This window comes from Xenopus tropicalis, chromosome 3 (genome assembly GCF_000004195.4).
Source record: "Xenopus tropicalis strain Nigerian chromosome 3, UCB_Xtro_10.0, whole genome shotgun sequence".
Taxonomy (NCBI): domain Eukaryota; kingdom Metazoa; phylum Chordata; class Amphibia; order Anura; family Pipidae; genus Xenopus; species Xenopus tropicalis.
The window spans coordinates 44,804,046-44,825,849 of NC_030679.2; the positions used below are offsets into that span (position 1 = coordinate 44,804,046).

A 21,804-nucleotide genomic window follows, 5' to 3' on the forward strand; every position below is an offset into this window, starting at 1 on the left:
AGTAGCCACTGAATGACTGAATTGCCTGGAATCAGACAACTTGTTATCTACAAAAATCCCCAGATCTATAATTTCTACCAACAATTAACCTAATTTTCCATTTTGATGCCCAATTTTCCAATTTTGTCAAATCGCTCTGCAAAGTGGCAACATCATGCCTTGAACATATAGCTTTGCAAAATTTAGTATTGTCAGCAAAAATAGAAATAATACTTTGTATGCCCTCCTCCAGGTTATTAACAACCAAGTTCAAGTCCAAAGTCCAAGAAGATGACATCCACTGCCATTCCAGCATCGAGGTTCCTGCTCACCTCCTCATAAAAGCCCATTAAAGTAGTCTGGCAAGATCTGTTACACAAAACCATGCAGGCACAAACTTATAGTATTTTGATTTGCAATGTATTCAAGTATCCTATGCCGTATCACCCCTTCCAAAGCTTTAATACCACTAATGTGAGACTATAAGGCCTATAGTTTTCAGGCTGAGAACAGGATCCCTTTTTGAATAAGGGAAGCCCATTAGCAATTCACCAGTCCCTCTGCACCATGACAGACTTCAATGAATCCTGAAAAATTAAGCGAAGAAGTTTGGCAATGAAAGACGTAAGCTCGTTTAATACCCTGGGATGAATATCATCCGGTCCTGGCCCTTTGTTTACCTTTACATGTTCAAGTCCTTTTTGAATTTCCTCCTGAGTGACCCATGCATCAGTGGCTGTATTACTAGAATTGGGTCTATTAAAAAGGGAAGCCTTCATTAGATGGGTCTTCAGTTGTGTAGATAGATGAAAAATAAGAGTTTAGAATTTCTGCTTTTTCCCTGTTCTTTGACGGTGGATTTGGGGGTTTGGCCAAACCCAAAAAACTGGATTCAGTGCATTCCTAGTTATGATCACTGTTCCCTAAATACTCACCCACACAAATGTAAGAGGGGAGTCCAGTATTATTAGATATTACCAGGTCCGAAAGATAACCCTTCCTAGTAGGTTCTTGAACTGAAAGAAATAAAAAGTTGTCATTTAGCATATTTACAAACCTACTGGCTTTTTCTGACTTGGCCACCCCATTACTTTAGTCAATGTCTGGATAATTAAAGCCCCCAGTAAGTGAGAGCAGCACAGATCATGTGCTATGAATCAGCAGAAAAGAAAATAGAGATCTACTGGGGGCATCCTTAGAGGCACTGCTAAAAAGTGGTGCTTGCCTTGGGTCGGTACAAAAAAAAAAAAAAAAAAAAAAATGGTCATCACTTTTAGCCTACTTTGTTGCTAAACTTTAGTTCTCCTTTAAAGATCAATAGGGAATTATAGTGCAGTTGTGCTGTTTATCTGTAACACTTTATATAAAAGAATGGATTTGGCTGACAGTCAGAAAAGTATTAAGTATTATTAAACGTGCTATGCATTTGAATTTTTTAATTAAATCTGCTAGTAAATTGTTAACTACATATGGCAATATGTTTTAACTCCATATAGACAAATCACTACCTCATTTTAAATGTCTGTTCGCCTTGCTTAACTTTGTTAAGACTTTTAACTGCAATAGACCAATGACAACATGAGAAATATCTAACCAGCTTTTATAAAAAAATCTCTATATGATACTTTCTATGTAGTACATAAAACAGGAGTCCTGTGCTGTCTAAGGCAGTGGCGTAACTATAGAGAAAGCAGAGCCCATGGTCCTGAGGGGGCCCCAGGGGACAGGGGGAACGGACTGCTTCCTCTATAGTTAAGAAGTTAAAAAAATTGTAAAAATAATCACCCCTCCCCGGTCACTCTCTTACCAACTGCATATTATATCTGGTGCAGAGCTTTCAGGCCATATCTTTGTATTGTTATCTATATCCATGGCTATTATGATACTAATATCTACAGTTAGTATTAGTGGTTGTATATATAGTTTATGTATGTGAGTGTATAGATTGGTAAGTATAGGTTGTGTGTGCTGGGTTTACTTGGATGGGTTAAACTTGATGGACTCTGGTCTTTTTTCAACCCTATGTAACTAGTGTGCAGTGTCTTACAATAAACAAATTTTAGCATGTTTGAAAGAAAAGAAGTGTCAAAAGGGGAAACTCCATATGCTGAGGAAATTTAGCAAACCTGAATCTTGTTTAATGTGATCTTTTGTAATTCATAAGAAGGAGGGATGAAAAATGGAATTGTGTTGTTTAAGTCATCAAACAGAAGTATAACTGTTTGCTTTTCCATGTGAATTGTAAATAGCAGGAATGTATTTAGAATAAACATTTTAATGACTTGGCATTGTAACAAAGACAGCACCATCATCTTCGATGTCACATAAACACATTCCTACAGTATAAATATCACGCTTCTGTCAAGTATACACTTCACACCTTGAATACACTATTTGGAGACTCAGTAGGCACCAAACTTGGGCACCATGAAGATAGCAGTGGCTTTTCTTTTAGTGGCTCTAAGCAGTTGCTTTGGTAAGATATGTTCCATCTACTTTATCCACAAATTAATATAAACAGAGCTAGAAAAGCAATTGCAAATGTATAACAGTCTTCTAATTATTTATTCTTTTCAAATCTACCAAACCTATCCATAATGTTTTGATTCTGCTAAACATACCTGTATATATAAGACATGTATTAATGTTTCAGAGGTACTTGCTGTATGGCATGGACATTATGTACTATATCTTCTCAGTCTTCTCAGTTCTTCTTTTACATTTCAACTTTCTAATCATCTTATTTTATTTCTTATTTAAAACATTTCCTTCCTTCTATATAGATTCTTCTACTGCTATTACAGATTCTAAGCTGCTGGAATGCTGCAAAATGCTTGCACAGGTGGGTAATTAATTTTATTGTACTTAAAAAAACTTTTAATACTCTCACCTGCCAATTTAAAATAGTTTAAGACAGAACAGTGAACATGTTTTGTCATTTCTGGCTCATTTAGATGTGCTGGGATTTCACATGTGCAACAATGGAATCATCTAGACACAAGATTACATGGTGTCATTCTAGCTCAATTGTTTTAATAACTGCATTTCAAGATTTGTTTTAATGTAACTTCCAACTCAAACCAAACTAATTTACAAAGTTTCCTTTATTTTTTCAGAAAGACCTACAGGGCACTAAGCACAAGCTCAAAGATATGCTATGTCTTTACCAAGAAGGAAAGGTATAAAAATGCAATATATAAATAGAATGTATATATATTTTTCTTTTGCAATAAAGTGCTAATTTCCATATCAATACAAACAGAAGATACTGAATATTGTACCTATGTGCTATCCAGAACACCTGTCACAGAATTAATTCTATTTCATAAATGTAAGCTTCCCAGATACACATATATTTATAAGCATTTAATGTTATGGTTTGCACAACCAATTTATTTTCTTGCATATTGAGTCAAAGACAGATGCGCTAAGATATAATTTCTGAAGTTGTTATAGAGTGGGTTTGATTACCATTTGTTTGCACTTTACACACTGCCTTCCATTCTATTTAAAATTGATTTATTAGGACCCCCCTTCCACCCCACTACCCGACGCTAACTCTCTATGGAGCAAATATGGACACAGGCCTTTACTCACCACCTGTCCTTTCATAAATGTTAAGGACAAGTCAGGCCTGTACTCATGAGTGCTGTGCTCTGTACCATTCCCATGGTTATGGTAAATGACCCCAATATAGTACTGCATTTTCTGCAGTTTGATGTAATCCCTTTTATATTTTAAAAATAGCAGTTTTAATCAGCTATTGCCTTTAAATGTGTTCATGCAATTATATTTAGGAGCCAGCCTTCTTTTCTAATTTTTGCAGGAGAAAAATAATGCGGAATCATACAGAAAGTTTCTTACAGAACTGGTTACATTACTGGTAATGCATGTTTTTGTGAAAATCTCAGCATGTATTCTGTTTTGTCTATATGATATTTAATGCACCTAGCATATACAATAAGAAATTTGAAGGGACATGGAGCTACACCTAGGATGGCAAATACTGGAAGAACCTTATGTTTTTTTATCCTATATTTTCCCTTTTGCTCTTCAGTTCCCACACCTCTGTTTAGTATAGGCTTAAATCTCTTAAATCTTCCACTTTTTGCACTGCCAAGACATCCTGGGGCTCATTTATCAAAACTGGGGCAGTAACCTATAGCAACCAATCAGTTATTTTCTTTTTTCAGCCAGCTGCAGGTAGAACAATCAGTGCAACAATTTAATTTGTTGCCATAGGTTATTGTCCATGGACTAGTTTGCCTAGTGTTGATAAATGTCCCCCCCTCTCTTTATTCCCTTTTAATTCTTTTACATTTATTTTCTGGTGCATAATGTTTCCCTTAAAAATACACACTGCTTTCACCCAATTTGGCTCATCTATACTAGCAACAAGTAGCAATTTTTCAGTTGTGTCAATTTTTAAAACATGCTCTCCTACAATGGTGCTATGTACCCAACTTTCCTTGTATGTATGTATGTATGTATCCTTTTGGGGATTGTACTTATAGTGATTCCTCTGGTGTTTGAAATTGTACCAGTTGAATCCCTATCAATTAAAGAGTGCGTCATTGTACAACTATGTCACACCCGCTTGCTGTCCAGTATGCAGGTGGCGCCCACTAGTGCAACAAGTCCTAGCCAGTAGAAATCCCCAAATCACTGGTAATTTGCAACTTTTTGCACTCTTTAGTAAAAATCAAATAATAAAACATTTTAACTTGTGTTCCATTAATACTGAATAGAAATATATAGGGCCAGATTCAGTTTAGTGAGAAATAGGTTTATCACATGAAAACCTATGGATGAGATCCAATTTAAGATGCAATTCAATTGAGAAAAACTCAAGGTTTAGCACATGAAAACTCTGTTGCAGTCTATGGGAAAAAAACTTGAACTGAACTGAATTGAATCTCATAAAACCAGGAGATACTTTTTTCTCACTGAATTGATTCTGGCCCATAATGTCATATAAAACATGTAGGTGATGGAAATAAACACAGTTATGTCATTTTGCTTTATTATAAAGGTTGTATGTACCAAAAAAACTATTTTGATAATAACTGTCCAAATTCAGCTTTGTTTGCACTTTTAAATTTATAAGTCCACATTGTCTTTTAATACTAAAAAAAATTTGCAGATTATTGTAGGCTGTTACCCTGATCCAATCACGGACACAGAAGATGTTCTGGTAACTTATCTTTATGTTTCTATTTGAAAATATTCACACTGTAAACCAAATATTATTATTATTTATATAGCACCATCAATTTACGCAGCGCTTTACAGAATAGAGGGGTATATAAGACAAAACAGTTAACATGTACATATAAACAATTCACAAAACTGGTTTGCGGTTACATTGGATGAGGATCGGAGACACTAGGGGGTGGGCCCTGCTCGCAAGAGCTTACATTCTAAAAGGGAGGGCTGAGACATAAGGTCAGGGTAACTAGTATGGCGTTAGAGTTTATGTAGGTGTGTAAAGTGACAGTAAGTGCAGAGTGAGAGGTGAAAACCAGTGGTTAGTGAATGTTTGGGGGGTTTAGGTTATAGGCTTGAGTGAATAGGTGAGTTTTAAGAGACCATTTAAAGGCTTGGAGAGTCTGGCAGTGCCTAATGGGACAGGGAAGAGTGTTCCAGAGGATGGGTGCAGCTCGTGAGAAGTCCTGGATGTGAGAGTGAGAGGAGGTGATGAGTGAAGAGGAGAGAAGGAGGTCATTTGTAAAACAAAGGTTATGACTGGGGGTGTACTTGGGGATAAGGATGGTTAAATAGAGTGGTGCGGCATCAGTGATTGCTTTGAAGGCGGGTACTAGAATCTTGAACTGAATCCTGTATGTGACAGGTAGCCAGTGCAAGGATTGGTAGAGAGGGGCGGCACTTTTGGAGCGGAAGGAGAGGTGTATGAGTCTGGCAGCACTGTTCATGATGGATTGGAGTGGGGTCAGTTTAGACAGGGGAAGCCCACAGAGGAGTGAGTTGCAGTAGTCTAAGCGAGATATGACGACGGCGTGGATGAGAATTTTGGCAGTCTCATGAGTGAGGAAAGGTCGAATCCGTGCAAAGTTTTTTTGGTGGAACTGACAGGATTTAGAGAGTGTTTGAATGTGGGGAGTGAAAGAGAGAGCAGAGTCAAATGTGACTCCTAGACAGCGAGCTTGTGGAACTGGGGTTATATTAATATTTTCCACGCAGACAATGATGTCAGGCAGGGAAACAGAGTTGGGGGGTGGGAAGATGACCAGCTCGGTTTTGTCAATGTTGATTTTTAGGTGGCGAGAGGACACTTACAAGAGTCATACTGTATCTAACAAAATAAGTCAGGCTTGTTTTTAGTAATTTTTTTATGAAACCGTGGTGAAAATTAGTGGCAAAAAAACTTGAGAAAAACTCCCATTGACTTCAGTGCATTTGGCATTTTGACTTTAATGTGTTCCACATATCTTTGCTGAGGTTTTGGGAATTTTTTGGCAAAGCAAAATGGGCCAAATTCACTAAATGTAACAGCTTGATTAATAGCATTTCTCTCCACTAGGAATTAGAAAAAAACTGTGAATTTCTAAAAGACTGAACTTACATGGTTTGTTACTGTACCTTCAAATCTAGTTGTGCAGGTTTCACCTTTATATAACAATGCAGTATAGATACTGACTAATACATGGTAGGAGACTCCACTGAATTCCAAACACAGTTTTAAAAGACTTGTATTGTTTACTCTTTGATGTCTGGGGTAAAATATAGTTTAAACAGAGATATTTAATAACTGTAGGTTACACTGAAAAGGTATTTGTGCTTGTTTACATGGAATTGTCTGTAATATGAGGTGTTTTTTTCTACTAGGGAACTACTGATGATAACATTGGGAATGTTGCTGGTGTTGCTGGAAAGAAGCTCCTTAAAGTTATGGTAAATATTTAAATATAGCCTGAGTATATACAATTTCCCTTTGCATTTCATATTCAATGTATATTTAAATGTATATAATAAGGTATAACAACATGATATTCAATTTTTATAATCTGACCATCGAGACACCAAATATTGAACTGTTATAAACAATGGCAGTTCTAATTGCTTGGCAACTTTTTATTTAATTATTATTAAGACTTCTGTCTTTTCTCTTTATTCTACTAACTGTGATAAAAAAAAAAAATACCCTAAGGGGCCGATTCATTAAAATCCGAATTACGAGTACAATTTGAGAAAATTTGCAAATTGAAAATTTCCGATGTGCGTTAATTTTGTGCAAAGTTGCAAAATTTGCATATTCGAAAGATCGTAAACGGTGCAAAAACCTTTCTGACTTTGAACCTTCAGTGCTTGATTTTGGAAGCCTCCCATAGGACTCAATGGCACTCTGCAGCTCCAACCTGGCCCAAGGAAAGTCTCCCATAGGGCTTAATGGCACTCTGCAGCTCCAACCTGGCCCAAGGAAAGTCTCCCATAGGGCTTAATGGCACTCTGCAGCTCCAACCTGGCCCAAGGAAAGTCTCCCATAGGGCTCAATGGCACTCTGCAGCTCCAACCTGGCCCAAGGAAAGTCTCCCATAGGGCTCAATGACACTCTGCAGCTCCAACCTGGCCCAAGGAAAGTCTCCCATAGGGCTCAATGGCACTCTGCAGCTCCAACCTGGCCCAAGGAAAGTCTCCCATAGGGCTCAATGACACTCTGCAGCTCCAACCTGGCCCAAGGAAAGTCTCCCATAGGGCTCAATGGCACTCTGCAGCTCCGACCTGGCCCAAGGAAAGTCTCCCATAGGGCTCAATGGCACTCTGCAGCTCCAACCTGGCCCAAGGAAAGTCTCCCATAGGGCTCAATGGCACTCTGCAGCTCCAACCTGGCCCAAGGAAAGTCTCCCATAGGGCTCAATGGCACTCTGCAGCTCCAACCCGGCCCAAGGAAAGTCTCCCATAGGACTCAATGGCACTCTGCAGCTCCAACTCGGCCCAAGGAAAGTCTCCCATAGGGCTTAATGGCACTCTGCAGCTCCAACCCGGCCCAAGGAAAGTCTCCCATAGGGCTCAATGGCACTCTGCAGCTCCAACCCGGCCCAAGGAAAGTCTCCCATAGGGCTCAATGGCACTCTGCAGCTCCAACCTGGCCCAAGGAAAGTCACGACACCAAAGCTTGAATGAATCCGAAACTTTCATACTCTGCGCTGCAAATACGATTTTGTCACACAAATTGTTGCAAAGTACGAAAAAGTTGCGGAAAATACGCACAGTTCTAAAAGTTAGAAAAATTTTTAAAAAATTATATTCGTAACCAATTCGTAAATTGATAAATGGGCCCCTCTGACTTATGTACACAGGGCTGATACATACATGAGTACCGCACAGACATAGTCACTCTGCCTTTTTATGACCAGATTAATTTATTTGTGAAACGGCAAAAAAATTCACCAAACAGCGGAAAATTTGCGAAACTAAACTAAGCACGTCATAATTTCCTGGTGCATGGTGGAAATTAATTGACATTGGTAAATAGCATAGGCATAAGATTCAATTACAATTGATCATTTTAAGGATTTTCCTTACTGGATCTTTAGCCTCAAAGGCTTTAAAGGAGAACTAAAGCTTAACTAAAGAAACAGAAATGTTGTACATTATGTTTTGGGGTTTTGTACCAGCCCAAGGCAACCACAGCCCTTTATCAGGGAAGATCTGTGCCCCAAAGATGCCCCAGTAGCTCCCTATCTTCTTTTCTGCTGATTCCCTACACATGCTCTGTGCTGCTGTCACTTACTGAGCTTAGGGACCGATGCACAATATACTGTATATATAGAATATAAGTGTCACAATATAAGGCTGACTAGTAATTAATACAGATAACTACATGGCACATGTAGCCCAGAACTGAAAAGTTCTGCCACACTAAGGGGGCATTTACTAACATTAAGATTTGGATTTTTTTTTAGTGTTAAAACTCAAAATAAACCGCAGAAAAGAAAAAGTTTTTTCGAGATTTACTATGCATCAAAACGGCTAAAAATACACTGCATTAGAATGTATTTGTAATCTTATTTGGGTATTACCCCATGGCGGAGTGGACATATAGGACAAGAACATCAATTTTATGAATTAAAAAGCTCATGTTTTAAACTAACTTTTTGTGTGTTTATTAGGGTGCTATTCCAGCTGTTACACCAGTTTTCAAAGAAACATGTCAAGCTACGGTAAGGGAAAAAATGTCATATAAACCTGACGTGTTATTTTTATTATCTTTGATTAATATTGCACTGACCTACCAGGAATCATATGCAATATTTAACACCCAATTAAGTATTTGGATTCAAGTATTATTATTAGTGATGAGCGAATCTGTTATTCATGAAATGGCGAAAAAATTCCCGAAACGGCGGAAAATTTGTGCAACTAATCTGTTGCTCAGCAAAATTCTGGCGCGCGTCGGAAATTTTGTTGCGCGGCATAGTTTTTTGGTGCGCTGCGACAATTTCAGCACTCGTCATAATTTTTCGTTGGCCGGTGAACATTTTAGTGAGCGCCCAAATTTTTTGCACCGTGACATACTTTTTTCATTGCAAAAGCTTATGTGCACAACTAAATTACATTCTAATGGGTGGTTTTGTTTGTGGGTTGCACCTTTTTCAGCATTGGGACTACCAATACCAATTTTCATTACTTTCAAGCTTTATTGAATGTTTTAAAGGGGTTGTTCATTTTTAAGTTCACTTCTAGTATGATGTATAGCAGGGATACCCAACTTTTTATACCCGTGAGCCACATTTAAATGGAAAAAGTGTTGGAGAGCAACACAAGCATTGAAAAGGTTCCCGGGGGTAGAAATAAGAGCTTTAAGGCTGTGTTTGACATTATACTTGGTCTTTATGCAACCAAAACTTGCCCCCTTACCGGAAATTCAAAAATGAGCACATGCTTTGGGGGCACTGAGAGCAACATCCAAGGGGTTGGTGAGCAACATGCAGGGGCGATTCTGGGCATATCGCCACCTGAGGCGGCTCCTGGATGCCCCCCCCCCCGCTCCCCAGCGCTTACCTTCTGAGCGCAGGAGTGGGTCCGGGGGCGGTGAGATCGCTAGTGCAGAGAGCGCAATTGCGCTCTCTGCACTAGAAGAGCCGAATTTCCGGTTTAAAAACTGGAAATTCGGCTCTAAAAGTTACCAGGAGCGGCTTTTTGCCGCCCCTGGTAACTGGGGCGCTTCTGCCACCTGAGGCGAGTTTCTCAACTCGCCTAATGGCAGAAGCGCCCCTGGCAACATGTTCCCCCAAGCCACTGGTTGGGGATCACTGATGTAGAGAGTGATATTCTGAGACAATTTGCAGTTGGTCTTCATTTTCTTTTATTTATGGTGTTTTAATAATTTTACTATTTGTTCAGCAACTCTCTATTTTAGAATTGTAGCTGTTATCTGGTTGCTAGGGTTCAAATTATCTTAGCAACCGTGGGCTTGGAATGCTGGGGATTTGGGCTGCCAGGGTCAGTGACCCCCATTTGAAAACTTGAAAGAGTTATAAGAAGAAGGCAAACAATTCAAAAACTGTGCAAAATAAATAATGAAGACCAATTGTACAGTTGCTTAATATATCACTACAGGGTTATGGGCAATAGCTCTTAGTACAAGTTGATCCAGGGACTGGTCCGATTGCCATCTTGAAGTCAGGAAGGAATTTTTTTCCCCTCTGTGGCAAATTAGAGAGGTTTCAGATGGGGTTTTTTGCCTTCCTCTGGATCAACTAGCAGTTAGGCAGTTTATATATAGGCATTATGGTTGAAAGTGATGGGCGTATGTCTTTTTTAAACCCATCTTACTATGTTACTATGTTACTTTGCTTAGAATTGGCTTCTACAATATACAATATGCTAATAATTAACTTAAAGGTGAAACACCCTTTACGTTAATCTGCCATGTTTTGCTTTGTGGCAAAATTTCCAAACAGGTGGCAAAATTCGCTGAATTGCATTGCTGTCAATAGGAAGACCAATTCCCATGCAGTTTCGCTGAGTATACTGCCTGCTACACAAACGCCCTACATTGTTAGAGATCCTCCTATCCGCTATGCTACAAGTATTTTCTCCAAAGATAAAAAAGCTCCCATTTTGCCAGTTTCTTACAAACATGTCTGTGATTTTTTACATTACTTCTTATTGACTGGTTATGGTATCTACTACTGCACTAAAAAAGTACCAAAAAGTACCATCAATATTTTATATATTACTACTAGCTTACAAAAGTAGCCACAACTAATAATAAGTCTGAACAGATAATATTTGGGTGCTTTGTATCATGTACCACATGAACATGAATAAACCGTATATTTATACGTATGCGTATTTAACCGTAAATGTAATAAATCTAAAATACTATAGGGTTGATTAACTAAGGTGCGTTAAAATGAGCTCTATTTATAGCATGCGTTAAAAATTTTATTGCGTCTTATTTTTCACATCTTAACGCACAATTCACTAAAAGGATATTTGTGTTAATTTAGACGCGATGCTGTTTGCGTTAAGTTGCAAAGACTATTTTTGTGCAGTATTTGACGCAAAGCGCGCTAATTAACGCAGTGCGCTACTTGTCGTGCGTGCTAATTAACGCACGTGCGCTACTTATCACGCGCACGCCATATTAGCCATACACACCATTACGTTCGTAAAACTACTGTTCTGCAAATGCCCATTTCCCTGCAAACTGGAGGCTACATCACTCTAGGGCCAACACAGACTTGAATAAATCACACTGCAAAGTCCATATTGTGTTACTACCTGCCCCAAGTAGGTGTTAATTTTCGCACAGACTAATGTGATATTTAGCGCGTCAAACTGTTTGTGAATCATGCGTTAGTATTATTTCTGTGGGAGAATTAACCCAATACGGTAAAATTAACGCATTCGCTTGTGCGCTATTTAACACACATGATATGCGACTTAACGTATGCAATAATACTTAGTTTTTTTTTTGGTGTAAATTTTAAGCAAAAAGCATGCGATAAGCGTTATCGCACATTAGCGAATCGACCCTTATGTCATTTTACACAACTTCAAGTACCATCTGATTAGTAGTTAAATAAAAAAAATATTCAAATGTTAAAGATATAAAATGAACAATTTTATTATAAAAAAAAAGCACAACGGGGCTCAATGGTAAACTATATTTAAACTATTTACGAGGAGGAGGAGGGGGATGATGGTTGTCCCTCAGATAGCGCACATCCTCCGTGAGCCTATCCACTGCCTGACTGATGTGGCTGACCTACTGAATGAGGCCAACCAGCATGTCAAACAGCACATTCTGGCACCCGGTTTGAGTTGCAACATCATGTGCTGCTGGAGTTGCCACTGCTTCCTCCTCTTGTTCCTCTGCAGGAGGTGTGTCATGTAACTACAGGAAAACCTCTATAAGCATGGCAGGTATGGGGCAGGGCATCTATAAGTATGGCAGGTATGGGGCAGGGCATCTATAAGTATGGCAGGTATGGGGCAGGGCATCTGTAAGTATGGCAGGTATGAGGCAGGGCATCTATAAGCATGGCACGTATGGGGCAGGGCATCTATAAGCATGGCAGGTATGGGGCAGGGCATCTATAAGCATGGCAGGTATGGGGCAGGGCATATATAAGCATGGTTGGTATGGGGCAGGGCATCTATAAGCATGGCACGTATGGGGCAGGACATCTATAAGCATGGCACGTATGGGGCAGCACTTCTATAAGCATGGCAGGTATGGTGCAGGGCATCTATAAGTATGGTAGGTATGGGGCAGGGCATCTATAAGCATGGCAGGTATGGGGCAGGGCATCTATAAGCATGGCAGGTATGGGGCAGGACATCTATAAGCATGGCAGGTATGGTCCAGGACATCTATAAGCATGGCAGGTATGGGGCAGGGCATCTATAAGCATGGCAGGTATGGGGCAGGGCATCTATAAGCATGGCAGGTATGGGGCAGGGCATCTATAAGCATGGCAAGTATGGGGCAGGGCATCTATAAGCATGGCAGGTATGGGGCAGGGCATCTATAAGCATGGCAGGTATGGGGCAGGGCATCTGTAAGTATGGCAGGTATGGGGCAGGGCATCTATAAGCATGGCAGTTATGGGGCAGGACATCTATAAGCATGGTAGGTATGGGGCAGGGCATCTATAAGCATGGCAGGTATGGGGCAGGACTTCTATAAGCATGACAGGTATGGGGCAAGGCATCTATAAGCATGGTAGGTATGGGGCAGGGCATCTATAAGCATGGCAGTTATGGGGCAGGACATCTATAAGCATGGCACGTATGGGGCAGGACATCTATAAGCATGGCACGTATGGGGCAGGGCATCTATAAGCATGGCAGGTATGGGGCAGGACATCTATAAGCATGGCAGGTATGGGGCAGGACATCTACAGTATAAGCATGGCAGGTATGGGGCAGGGCATCTATAAGCATGGCAGGTATGGGGCAGGGCATATATAAGCATGGTTGGTATGGGGCAGGGCATCTATAAGCATGGCACGTATGGGGCAGGACATCTATAAGCATGGCACGTATGGGGCAGCACTTCTATAAGCATGGCAGGTATGGTGCAGGGCATCTATAAGTATGGTAGGTATGGGGCAGGGCATCTATAAGCATGGCAGGTATGGGGCAGGGCATCTATAAGCATGGCAGGTATGGGGCAGGACATCTATAAGCATGGCACGTATGGGGCAGGGCATCTATAAGCATGGCAGGTATGGTCCAGGACATCTATAAGCATGGCAGGTATGGGGCAGGGCATCTATAAGCATGGCAGGTATGGGGCAGGGCATCTATAAGCATGGCAGGTATGGGGCAGGGCATCTATAAGCATGGCAGGTATGGGGCAGGGCATCTATAAGCATGGCAGGTATGGGGCAGGGCATCTATAAGCATGGCAGGTATGGGGCAGGGCATCTATAAGCATGGCAGGTATGGGGCAGGGCATCTATAAGCATGGCAGGTATGGGGCAGGGCATCTATAAGCATGGCAGGTATGGGGCAGGGCATCTATAAGCATGGCAGGTATGGGGCAGGGCATCTATAAGCATGGCAGGTATGGGGCAGGACATCTATAAGCATGGCAGGTATGGGGCAGGGCATCTATAAGCATGGCAGGTATGGGGCAGGGCATCTATAAGCATGGCAGGTATGGGGCAGGGCATCTATAAGCATGGCAGGTATGGGGCAGGACATCTATAAACATGGCAGGTATGGGGCAGGACATCTATAAACATGACAGGTATGGGGCAGGACATCTATAAACATGGCAGGTATGGGGCAGGGCATCTATAAGCATGGCAGGTATGGGGCAGGACATCTATAAACATGACAGGTATGGGGCAGGACATCTATAAACATGGCAGGTATGGGGCAGGACATCTATAAACATGACAGGTATGGGGCAGGGCAACAACATTAAGAGGTTTTTTTGTAGCAGATAATATCTCTTTAAATGATCTACAATTATGGCTATTGTTCCAATCCTAATCTTAAAGTATTTACCTAAACACATTTTTGCTCAAAAATAGCAAAATAAATAGGAAACAAGTGACTTTATGGTAATTAAGAAGAAAAATGTTTTTATTATTTAAAAAAAAAAAAACCTGCCTTCCACTTCTACCCGGAGCTCATCCACAAACTCTGGGTGACGCTGCTTCACGTCATTCTAGACACGCTGTAGGACACGCACACTCAGGCTCACCTGGAAATTCCTCCTGAGTCGCCGCCGCAGCCTTCGCATTATCCCCCTGCAGATCGACTGGATCCCGGGAGTGCCTTGGAGGATGTTGTCATAGCCCTCCTGGTGCAGGAAGGACACAGAGAACCGCAGCTGCTCCTCAGTCATATTTTCAGGTCCTGCCATGTCGTAGCCTGAAATGTTTTCCAGTCCTAATGGTGAGAGGGCAGGGCACTAGGTATTTATACTGGTGAAACACCCATTTGACGCGCGCCATGTGAAGCGCATGCTCACAAGTTATGGTGCAAGAGTCAAATTTGACGCGCTCCGATTTTGATGCGCTCTGGTTTTGTCACATGCTGGTATATTTGGTTTTGCAAGAGTATATTTGGTCGTGCAAGAGTATATTTGGATGCGCAAGTGTATATTTGGTCACTCAAGCGTATATTTGGTCGCGCAAGTGTGTATTTTTACGCACAGGTCTCTAGTTTGACATGTAAGTGACAGTTTTGATGATTCTGCTATTGCACTGAATGGTCCTCAGAACCATTATCCTTTTTTTGCTCGCACCTTTATTAAATAATTAAATTAATTATAATGAAGTGCAAGCCTTCAATACAAGTACATATAAGGAGCCTTAACAGACCCAAAACCAGAAGAAATTTGATGATATTGCGGCAGCAGCAAGAACTTTAATATCAACTTTAATTTGATATTTTATCTGTAGCAGGTAGATTATTAAAAAACACAGATCCCACACCTGCCATGATAGGTAACCCAGAACAATTGCCAAGCTCCCAGTCACGGCTCAAGCTTCTGCCTATAACAACCACCTTTTGCTTTGGGTTGAGCCCTCCACTACTTGGGTGCCGCCAGGTCTTAAAGTGAGAGGACAAAGGCAAAGGTTCTGGGCAAGCAAGGGGACCAGATCGTTTGAAAAGGACGGGAGGTGTTTACTAGAGTTGGTGTAAGGCAGGCCAGGTCAAAACCAGAACAGAAGTGCAGTACAAAATCAGGATCCAGAAGAGTAGTCAAACAGGCAAGGGTTCAGTCCAGGTGGAGTTCACTCAAAGTCAGGGAACAGGCAAGGGTCAGAACCAAATACACAGAACAGAACAGGAGCACACCCAGGAACTTTGCTAGAAAGACCTATAATGGGCAATGACTGAGTGCAGAGAAGAGAGCCTTTTCCGACCCCAAAGTAGATGATATTTTGCAGGAGTAGCAAAAATATCATTTGAAGCCTTTTCTGACCCCAAATTCGAAGAAATTAGATTATATTTTGCAGGAGTAGCAACAATATAATTAGGAGCCATTTCTGACACCAAATTAAAAGAAATTAGATGATACTGTGGCAGCAGCAGCAGCAGGTAGGTTATTTGAAAACAACAGACCCCAAATTAGAAGACATTGGACAATATTTTAGCAGGAGTAGCAACAATATTATTAGGAGCCTTTTGCGACCCCAAAGTAGATGATATTTTGCAGGAGTAGCATCAATATAATTAGGAGCCTTTTCCGACCTCAAAGTAGATTATATTTTGCAGGAATAGCAACAATATAATTAGGAGCCTTTTCCGAGCCCAAAATAGATGATATTTTGCAGGAGTAGGAACAATATAATTAGGAGCCTTTTCCGACCCCAAATTAGATGATATTTTGCAGGAATAGCAACAATATAATTAGGAGCCTTTTCCGACCTCAAAGTAGATGATATTTTGCAGGAATAGCAACAATATAATTAGGAGCCTTTTCTAACCTCAAAGTAGATGATATTTTGCAGGAATAGCAACAATATAATTAGGAGCCTTTTCTGACCCCAAATTAGATATTTTGCAGGAGTAGCAACAATATAATTATGAGCCTTTTTCTGACCCCAAATTAGAAGAAATTAGACGATGTTTTAGAAGGAGCAGCAACATTGCAAGGAGCCTTGATAGGCCCCAAATTAGAAGATATTAGATGATATTGCGGCGGCAGCAGCAGGTAGATCATTAGAGGAGTATAAGGCAGCAATGGAGAGAGGAAGGTACATCTGTGAGGAGGGAGGAGGGGAGGCTAGTCCCTGATGTCAGCAATGGGCACATGGATATCCCCACTTATCCATGCCTCATTCATCTTTATGAATGATAGCCTATCCACGCTGCCAGTGGATAGGCGTGTCCACTTTTCAGTGACCACCACACCCGCGGCACTGAAGACACTCTCTGACAGGATACTGGCAGGGGGGCAAGCCAGCACCTCCAGAGCATATTGTGCCAGTTTTGGCCACCCAAAAATTCATGGGGTCATCATCAGAGTGCATGGTGTCCTGCACACTCACAGACCCCATGTAGTCAGCCACCATATTCTCCATCCACTGTTGGTGGTGACTTTGGGTGCTCACCTGGCCTGCTGCTGCCTGTCGAGGCTCGAAGAAGCTTCTCCACATATCCATTAGATTCCCACCACCTCTGCCTGTGCTGCTGCTAGACTCCTGTCTCTGCTGGATGTGTTGAGTAGTGGAGGCCTGACTGTCAGACTGGGGGAAGGCCTCCATCAGCTTGGTGCACAGAGCCCTTTTCAAATGACCCACCCTCCTCTCTCTCTGGCTGGGTACAAGGAACTGACCCATCCTATCCTTCATCCTCATCATTAGGTAGCCTGGGTGAGCCAGTCCACAACTGCCTCTACCTGCTGCGACTGGATAGGTCGCGAAATGGTGGCAAAGAAATCTTGCAAAGTCTTGCGATTGCCAGTTGCCCCACTGTGACCTGCCACCTGCTGCTGTCCTATATTGCCCAGACTGGGCATAGCACATGTGCTGGGCTCTTGCCAGTGGCAGGCCAAGCTGACTGGGCGCCCTAGGAAACCCTGACGGCCACCTCGCCCCTGCCCCTCATCCCCCCATATTTTTGCAAGCATGCTCAATTCGGGGGGGGCATGCGATGGGTCATTGCCCCATCCGCTAATGACAAGTGGTGGGGGCAATGACAAAGGAGGAGGACTAGAGGTAGTCAGGAGAGGCTCCTGCCCGACGCCCCCTAATCATTGCGCCCTAGGCAGCTGCCTCTTCTGCCTACCCCTAGTTACGGCTCTGGCTCTTGCCCACAGCCAGCACCACAGCATCTCCGACCCTCACCACACATGCCTCCCACCCACACCACCCTTGCCTCCCACCCACACCACCCTTGCCTTCCACCCCCACCACCCTTGCCTCCCACCCCACCCTTCCTCCCTCTCTCACTGCCCTTCATACTGGACCAACAAAAAAGAAAAAAAAATAGGGGGTTTTTTGATATTTGGGGGAAGGTAGGGATAAATACATAAAAGACTAAGCCCCAGTAGTGTGCACCCACAAGGGATACACACACACAAACAAAGACAGACAAACGTAGTTCTAACGAGGGCTCTTGGGTCTCTTGGGGGAGCAGGCAAGCTGGAGAGGGAAAGCAGTAAACTGAAATCCACAGCTTCCACTTGCACAGATAATGCCAACAAATCCTACCTCTAGTTCAATAAACAAGAAAAGCACACCTAAGCTCCTACTCTAAGGGCTCTGGCACACAGGGAGATTAGTCGCCCGCGACAAATCTCCCTTTTCACGGGATGGCACACGCGGCGTCGAGATTTCCCGAAATCGCGCCGCCGCGTGTGCCATCCCACTTACATGTTCGCCGGTGGGATGGCGGGTCATGACAACTCGGGGAGATTAGTCGCCCGCGAACATGGAGTTTTGTCGCGGGCGACTAATCTCCCCGTGTGCCAGAGCCCTAAACACTACAAAAAACGCCTCTGCACCTCCTTATATAGACAGTGGGAGGGCTCCAATCTAATTGGCTGATGTGGAAGAAAAGGGCAAGGCTAAAATGGTGTTTCCGTTTGTTGCACTTTTTTTGTTGTGTGTCAAAAAGTAGTGCACACGTAAAAAAATTGGCGCGTACCAAATTTCTGACGTGCAGCGAAACGAGTTGTGCAATGAATTTTTAAAGCCGTTTTGCGAAACATTTTGCCAGTGGCAAAATACAAAAGTTCGCCGTGAATCTAAGCATCACAAATTTTTTTCGCTCATCACTAATTATTATAACCAGGCATGTTCATTTGACATATCTATATTAGGTGATAGACAGACAGTCGGATAGATACAGTAGATAGACCGATAGAAGAATTAAATTTAATGAATTAGTAAATACATATACATATACTATATTTGCTCCCATACACCTTTAGACATTCCACTAAATACATTAGAGCAAAAAGCAGAGGATAAATTGCTGTCATTTCAAGAAAATTTTGAAGCCAAAATAAGCAATTATGTAAAAAAAAATACATGTAAAATGCAATTTATTTTATTCTATTTATTAGGGCAAAAGTTTGCAAAGTCTATTGGTAAGTGGCCACCACTTTTGTTCATTGTTCTAAAATGGCCATAATATTATTTTCCTTTGTATAATTAACATTCTGCAGTTTTTTCTTAGGGAAGTCACTACTTTTTTTTGTTGTACAATTGTGAAACAATAACAATGTTCCTAAAACGACTTCATTTTTCCAAACAGTAGAAACATTTTTTTATGCCTACATAAGGACTTATATATGGTATATTTATATACATACATACATATATATATATATATATATATATAGAATTGTTGCTGAAAACTATATCATTATTTTTTTTATCAATGCAGAACATTTTTTAGGCTGCACTCAGGGTCGGACTGGGGGTGCAGGGACCACTGGGGCTGCCACCCCAGGGGTCCCTGCCATGCCCTCTACCCCCCCTTGTCGTCCCTGCCACCCGCCTAACCCCCTTTCCCCAGCATGTGTACTTTATTCTTACCTTCTGCGCATTGGGGGAGGGAGATTTATGGCCCGGGGGAGTGCCAGCTGGGGTTGGGCCAGTGTATCACTGGATTTTTTCCTGGTGCTTTGCTGGCCCAGTCCGACCCTGGCTGCACTAAAGGTTTAATGAATAGTAAAAGAAAAAAAAAAACAATAAATTGATATTTTCCAATGTTCGCTTTCATCTATTGGATTTTAAAGAACCTTTGCCACAACATTCCTTGTGTTTAGTTTAAAACTAAAATAAGAATTCATTACTCTGTGCTTGTCACATGACTCAAGTTTATTTACACTTGTGTAAATTTATACTGTAGTAAATAATAACAACATATATCCAGTTGTTTGTGAAGTATTGTGGTTAGCATATTTAAGTGCCCATTATCCCAAATCTCCATGTAAGCAGGTCTAAATGGCTTTTGTATCTCAAACCTTGAATAGCCTTACCCCCCAAAAATGAAATCATTTTCCTTTCTTTTCTTTCTAGGTTCACAAGCACTAAACATGTCTACGCTGCTAATGGGTCGCTTGATTTCTTTCCATGACCAGTGTAGCCAGCTAATAATGCCAGCCATAATGCTGCATACTTTTGTCTTTTGAGGTTCTCTTTGAAATGACTGCTTGCAAAATGTAATCGCCTTAATAATTACTAATAAACTGCATCTGAAAAAAGGAGAGTGATTATTTTTTTTCAGGATAATATAATGTGTATTATTTGTATTTTGAAATGTATAAATTGGCATTCTATTGGGAGAATGTAATAAAAGTCATAATAAAAGCTAATTCATTTAGGAAATTTTGGTAATAATTTAATATCCAACCATTTCATCATATTATGAACTGAACACTACCAGCAGTCCTTGAGAATATTATTTCCATTTGGCAGAAAATGTAAAGTTAGACTTCTGCCTTGAAAATAGATATGGCTTTTGAATTTAATAAGGTCACTTTAAGAGACAGTTATTGTTATAATTCTATAAAAAAAAATGATATTTTAAGATTTAACAAACAGTTTTGTTAATCTCTAAGCCCCCATTAATTTACATTACATACACTTTAACCCAATGGTAACTTACTGGGCTTACAGTTTTAGTTCAGCAATACTACTACTTTAATGCCCAACATAACAGAATGCTTCTTCTGCTCAAATCAGTTCACCATGAGGGGGATGAGGCCCAGCTATTGTTGCAAATGGAGGAGGCTTCAAAACTAGGTCAAGTTGTTGTTATGGGGGACTTTAATTATCCGGACATTGACTGGAGTAATGGGGTGGCTAAGTCAGAAAAAGCTAGTAGGTTTGTAAATATGCTAAATGACAACTTTTTATTTCAGGCAGTTCAAGAACCCACTAGGAATGACGCTATTTTGGACCTGGTGATTTCTAATAATAATGAACTCATCTCTAACATTTGTGTGGGTGAGCATTTGGGGAACAGTGATCACAACATGGTCTCCTTTGAGATAATGCTGCAGAGACAGCTCTATAAGGGAGTAACTAAAACGCTCAATTTTAGACGTGCAGACTTTGCCAGTATAAGGGCATCTCTGCAATGTGTCAACTGGGAAAGGCTTTTCATGGGGTTAGACACAGAAGGAAAATGGAACATCTTTAAAACATTGCTTTGTAGGTATACACAACAGTATATCCCCCTTGTAAGCAAGGAGAGGCATCGCAAAGCAAAACCTTTATGGCTGAATAAAAGTGTTATTGTCGAGGTTGGTAAGAAAAAACGTGCTTTTAGGGCATTCAAGTTAGCTGGGACAGCGGAAACTTTCATCAGGTACAAGGAAGCAAATAAAGCATGCAAAAAAGCTATCAAGCAAGCTAAAATAGAAATGGAAAGGGATATTGCAGCTAGGAGTAAAAAGAATCCTAAATTATTTTTTAATTATGTGAATAGTAAAAAAATGAAGCAAGAAGGGGTGGGAACTTTATTATCACGGGGGGGTACGTTGGTTGATGAGAATGGGGAAAAAGCTTAAATTTTGAACTCTTATTTTTCATCTGTCTATACATCTGAGGAGCCAGATAATGAAGGCTTCCCTTGTAATATGCCCAGTTCTAGTAATTTAGCTACTGGCGCATGGGTCACTCGAGAGGAAATTCAAAAGAGACTTGAACATGTAAAGGTAAACAAAGGTCCAGGGCCGGATGGGATTCATCCCAGGGTATTAAATGAGCTGAGCGCTGTGATTGCCAAACCTCTTCACTTAATTTTTCAGGATTCATTGAGGTCTGGCATGGTGCCAAGAGACTGGCGGATTGCTAATGTGGTGCCGTTATTTAAAAAGGGATCCCGTTCTCAGCCTGAAAACTATAGGCCTGTTAGTCTGACATC

General features: G+C 41.2%; 1 protein-coding gene across 2 annotated transcripts; it reads left to right on the plus strand.

Annotated features, from left to right (window-relative positions):
* Nucleotides 1-2,360: 2,360 nt before the first annotated feature.
* Nucleotides 2,361-20,224, plus strand: LOC116409480. 2 transcript variants are annotated; one of them, XM_031898135.1, is made up of 9 exons: nucleotides 2,361-2,455; nucleotides 2,763-2,821; nucleotides 3,096-3,158; nucleotides 3,806-3,862; nucleotides 5,123-5,173; nucleotides 6,826-6,891; nucleotides 9,111-9,161; nucleotides 18,992-19,015; nucleotides 19,953-20,137. In XM_031898135.1, exons 1-9 carry the CDS (start codon nucleotides 2,407-2,409, stop codon nucleotides 19,965-19,967), a joined length of 435 nt encoding a protein of 144 aa, XP_031753995.1. In that variant the 5' UTR covers nucleotides 2,361-2,406; the 3' UTR covers nucleotides 19,968-20,137. The 2 variants fall into 2 exon arrangements, with proteins under 2 accessions (XP_031753995.1, XP_031753997.1); XM_031898137.1 differs by lacking the exon at nucleotides 5,123-5,173 and having other exon boundaries at nucleotides 19,953-20,224.
* The last annotated feature ends 1,580 nt before the right edge of the window (nucleotides 20,225-21,804 follow it).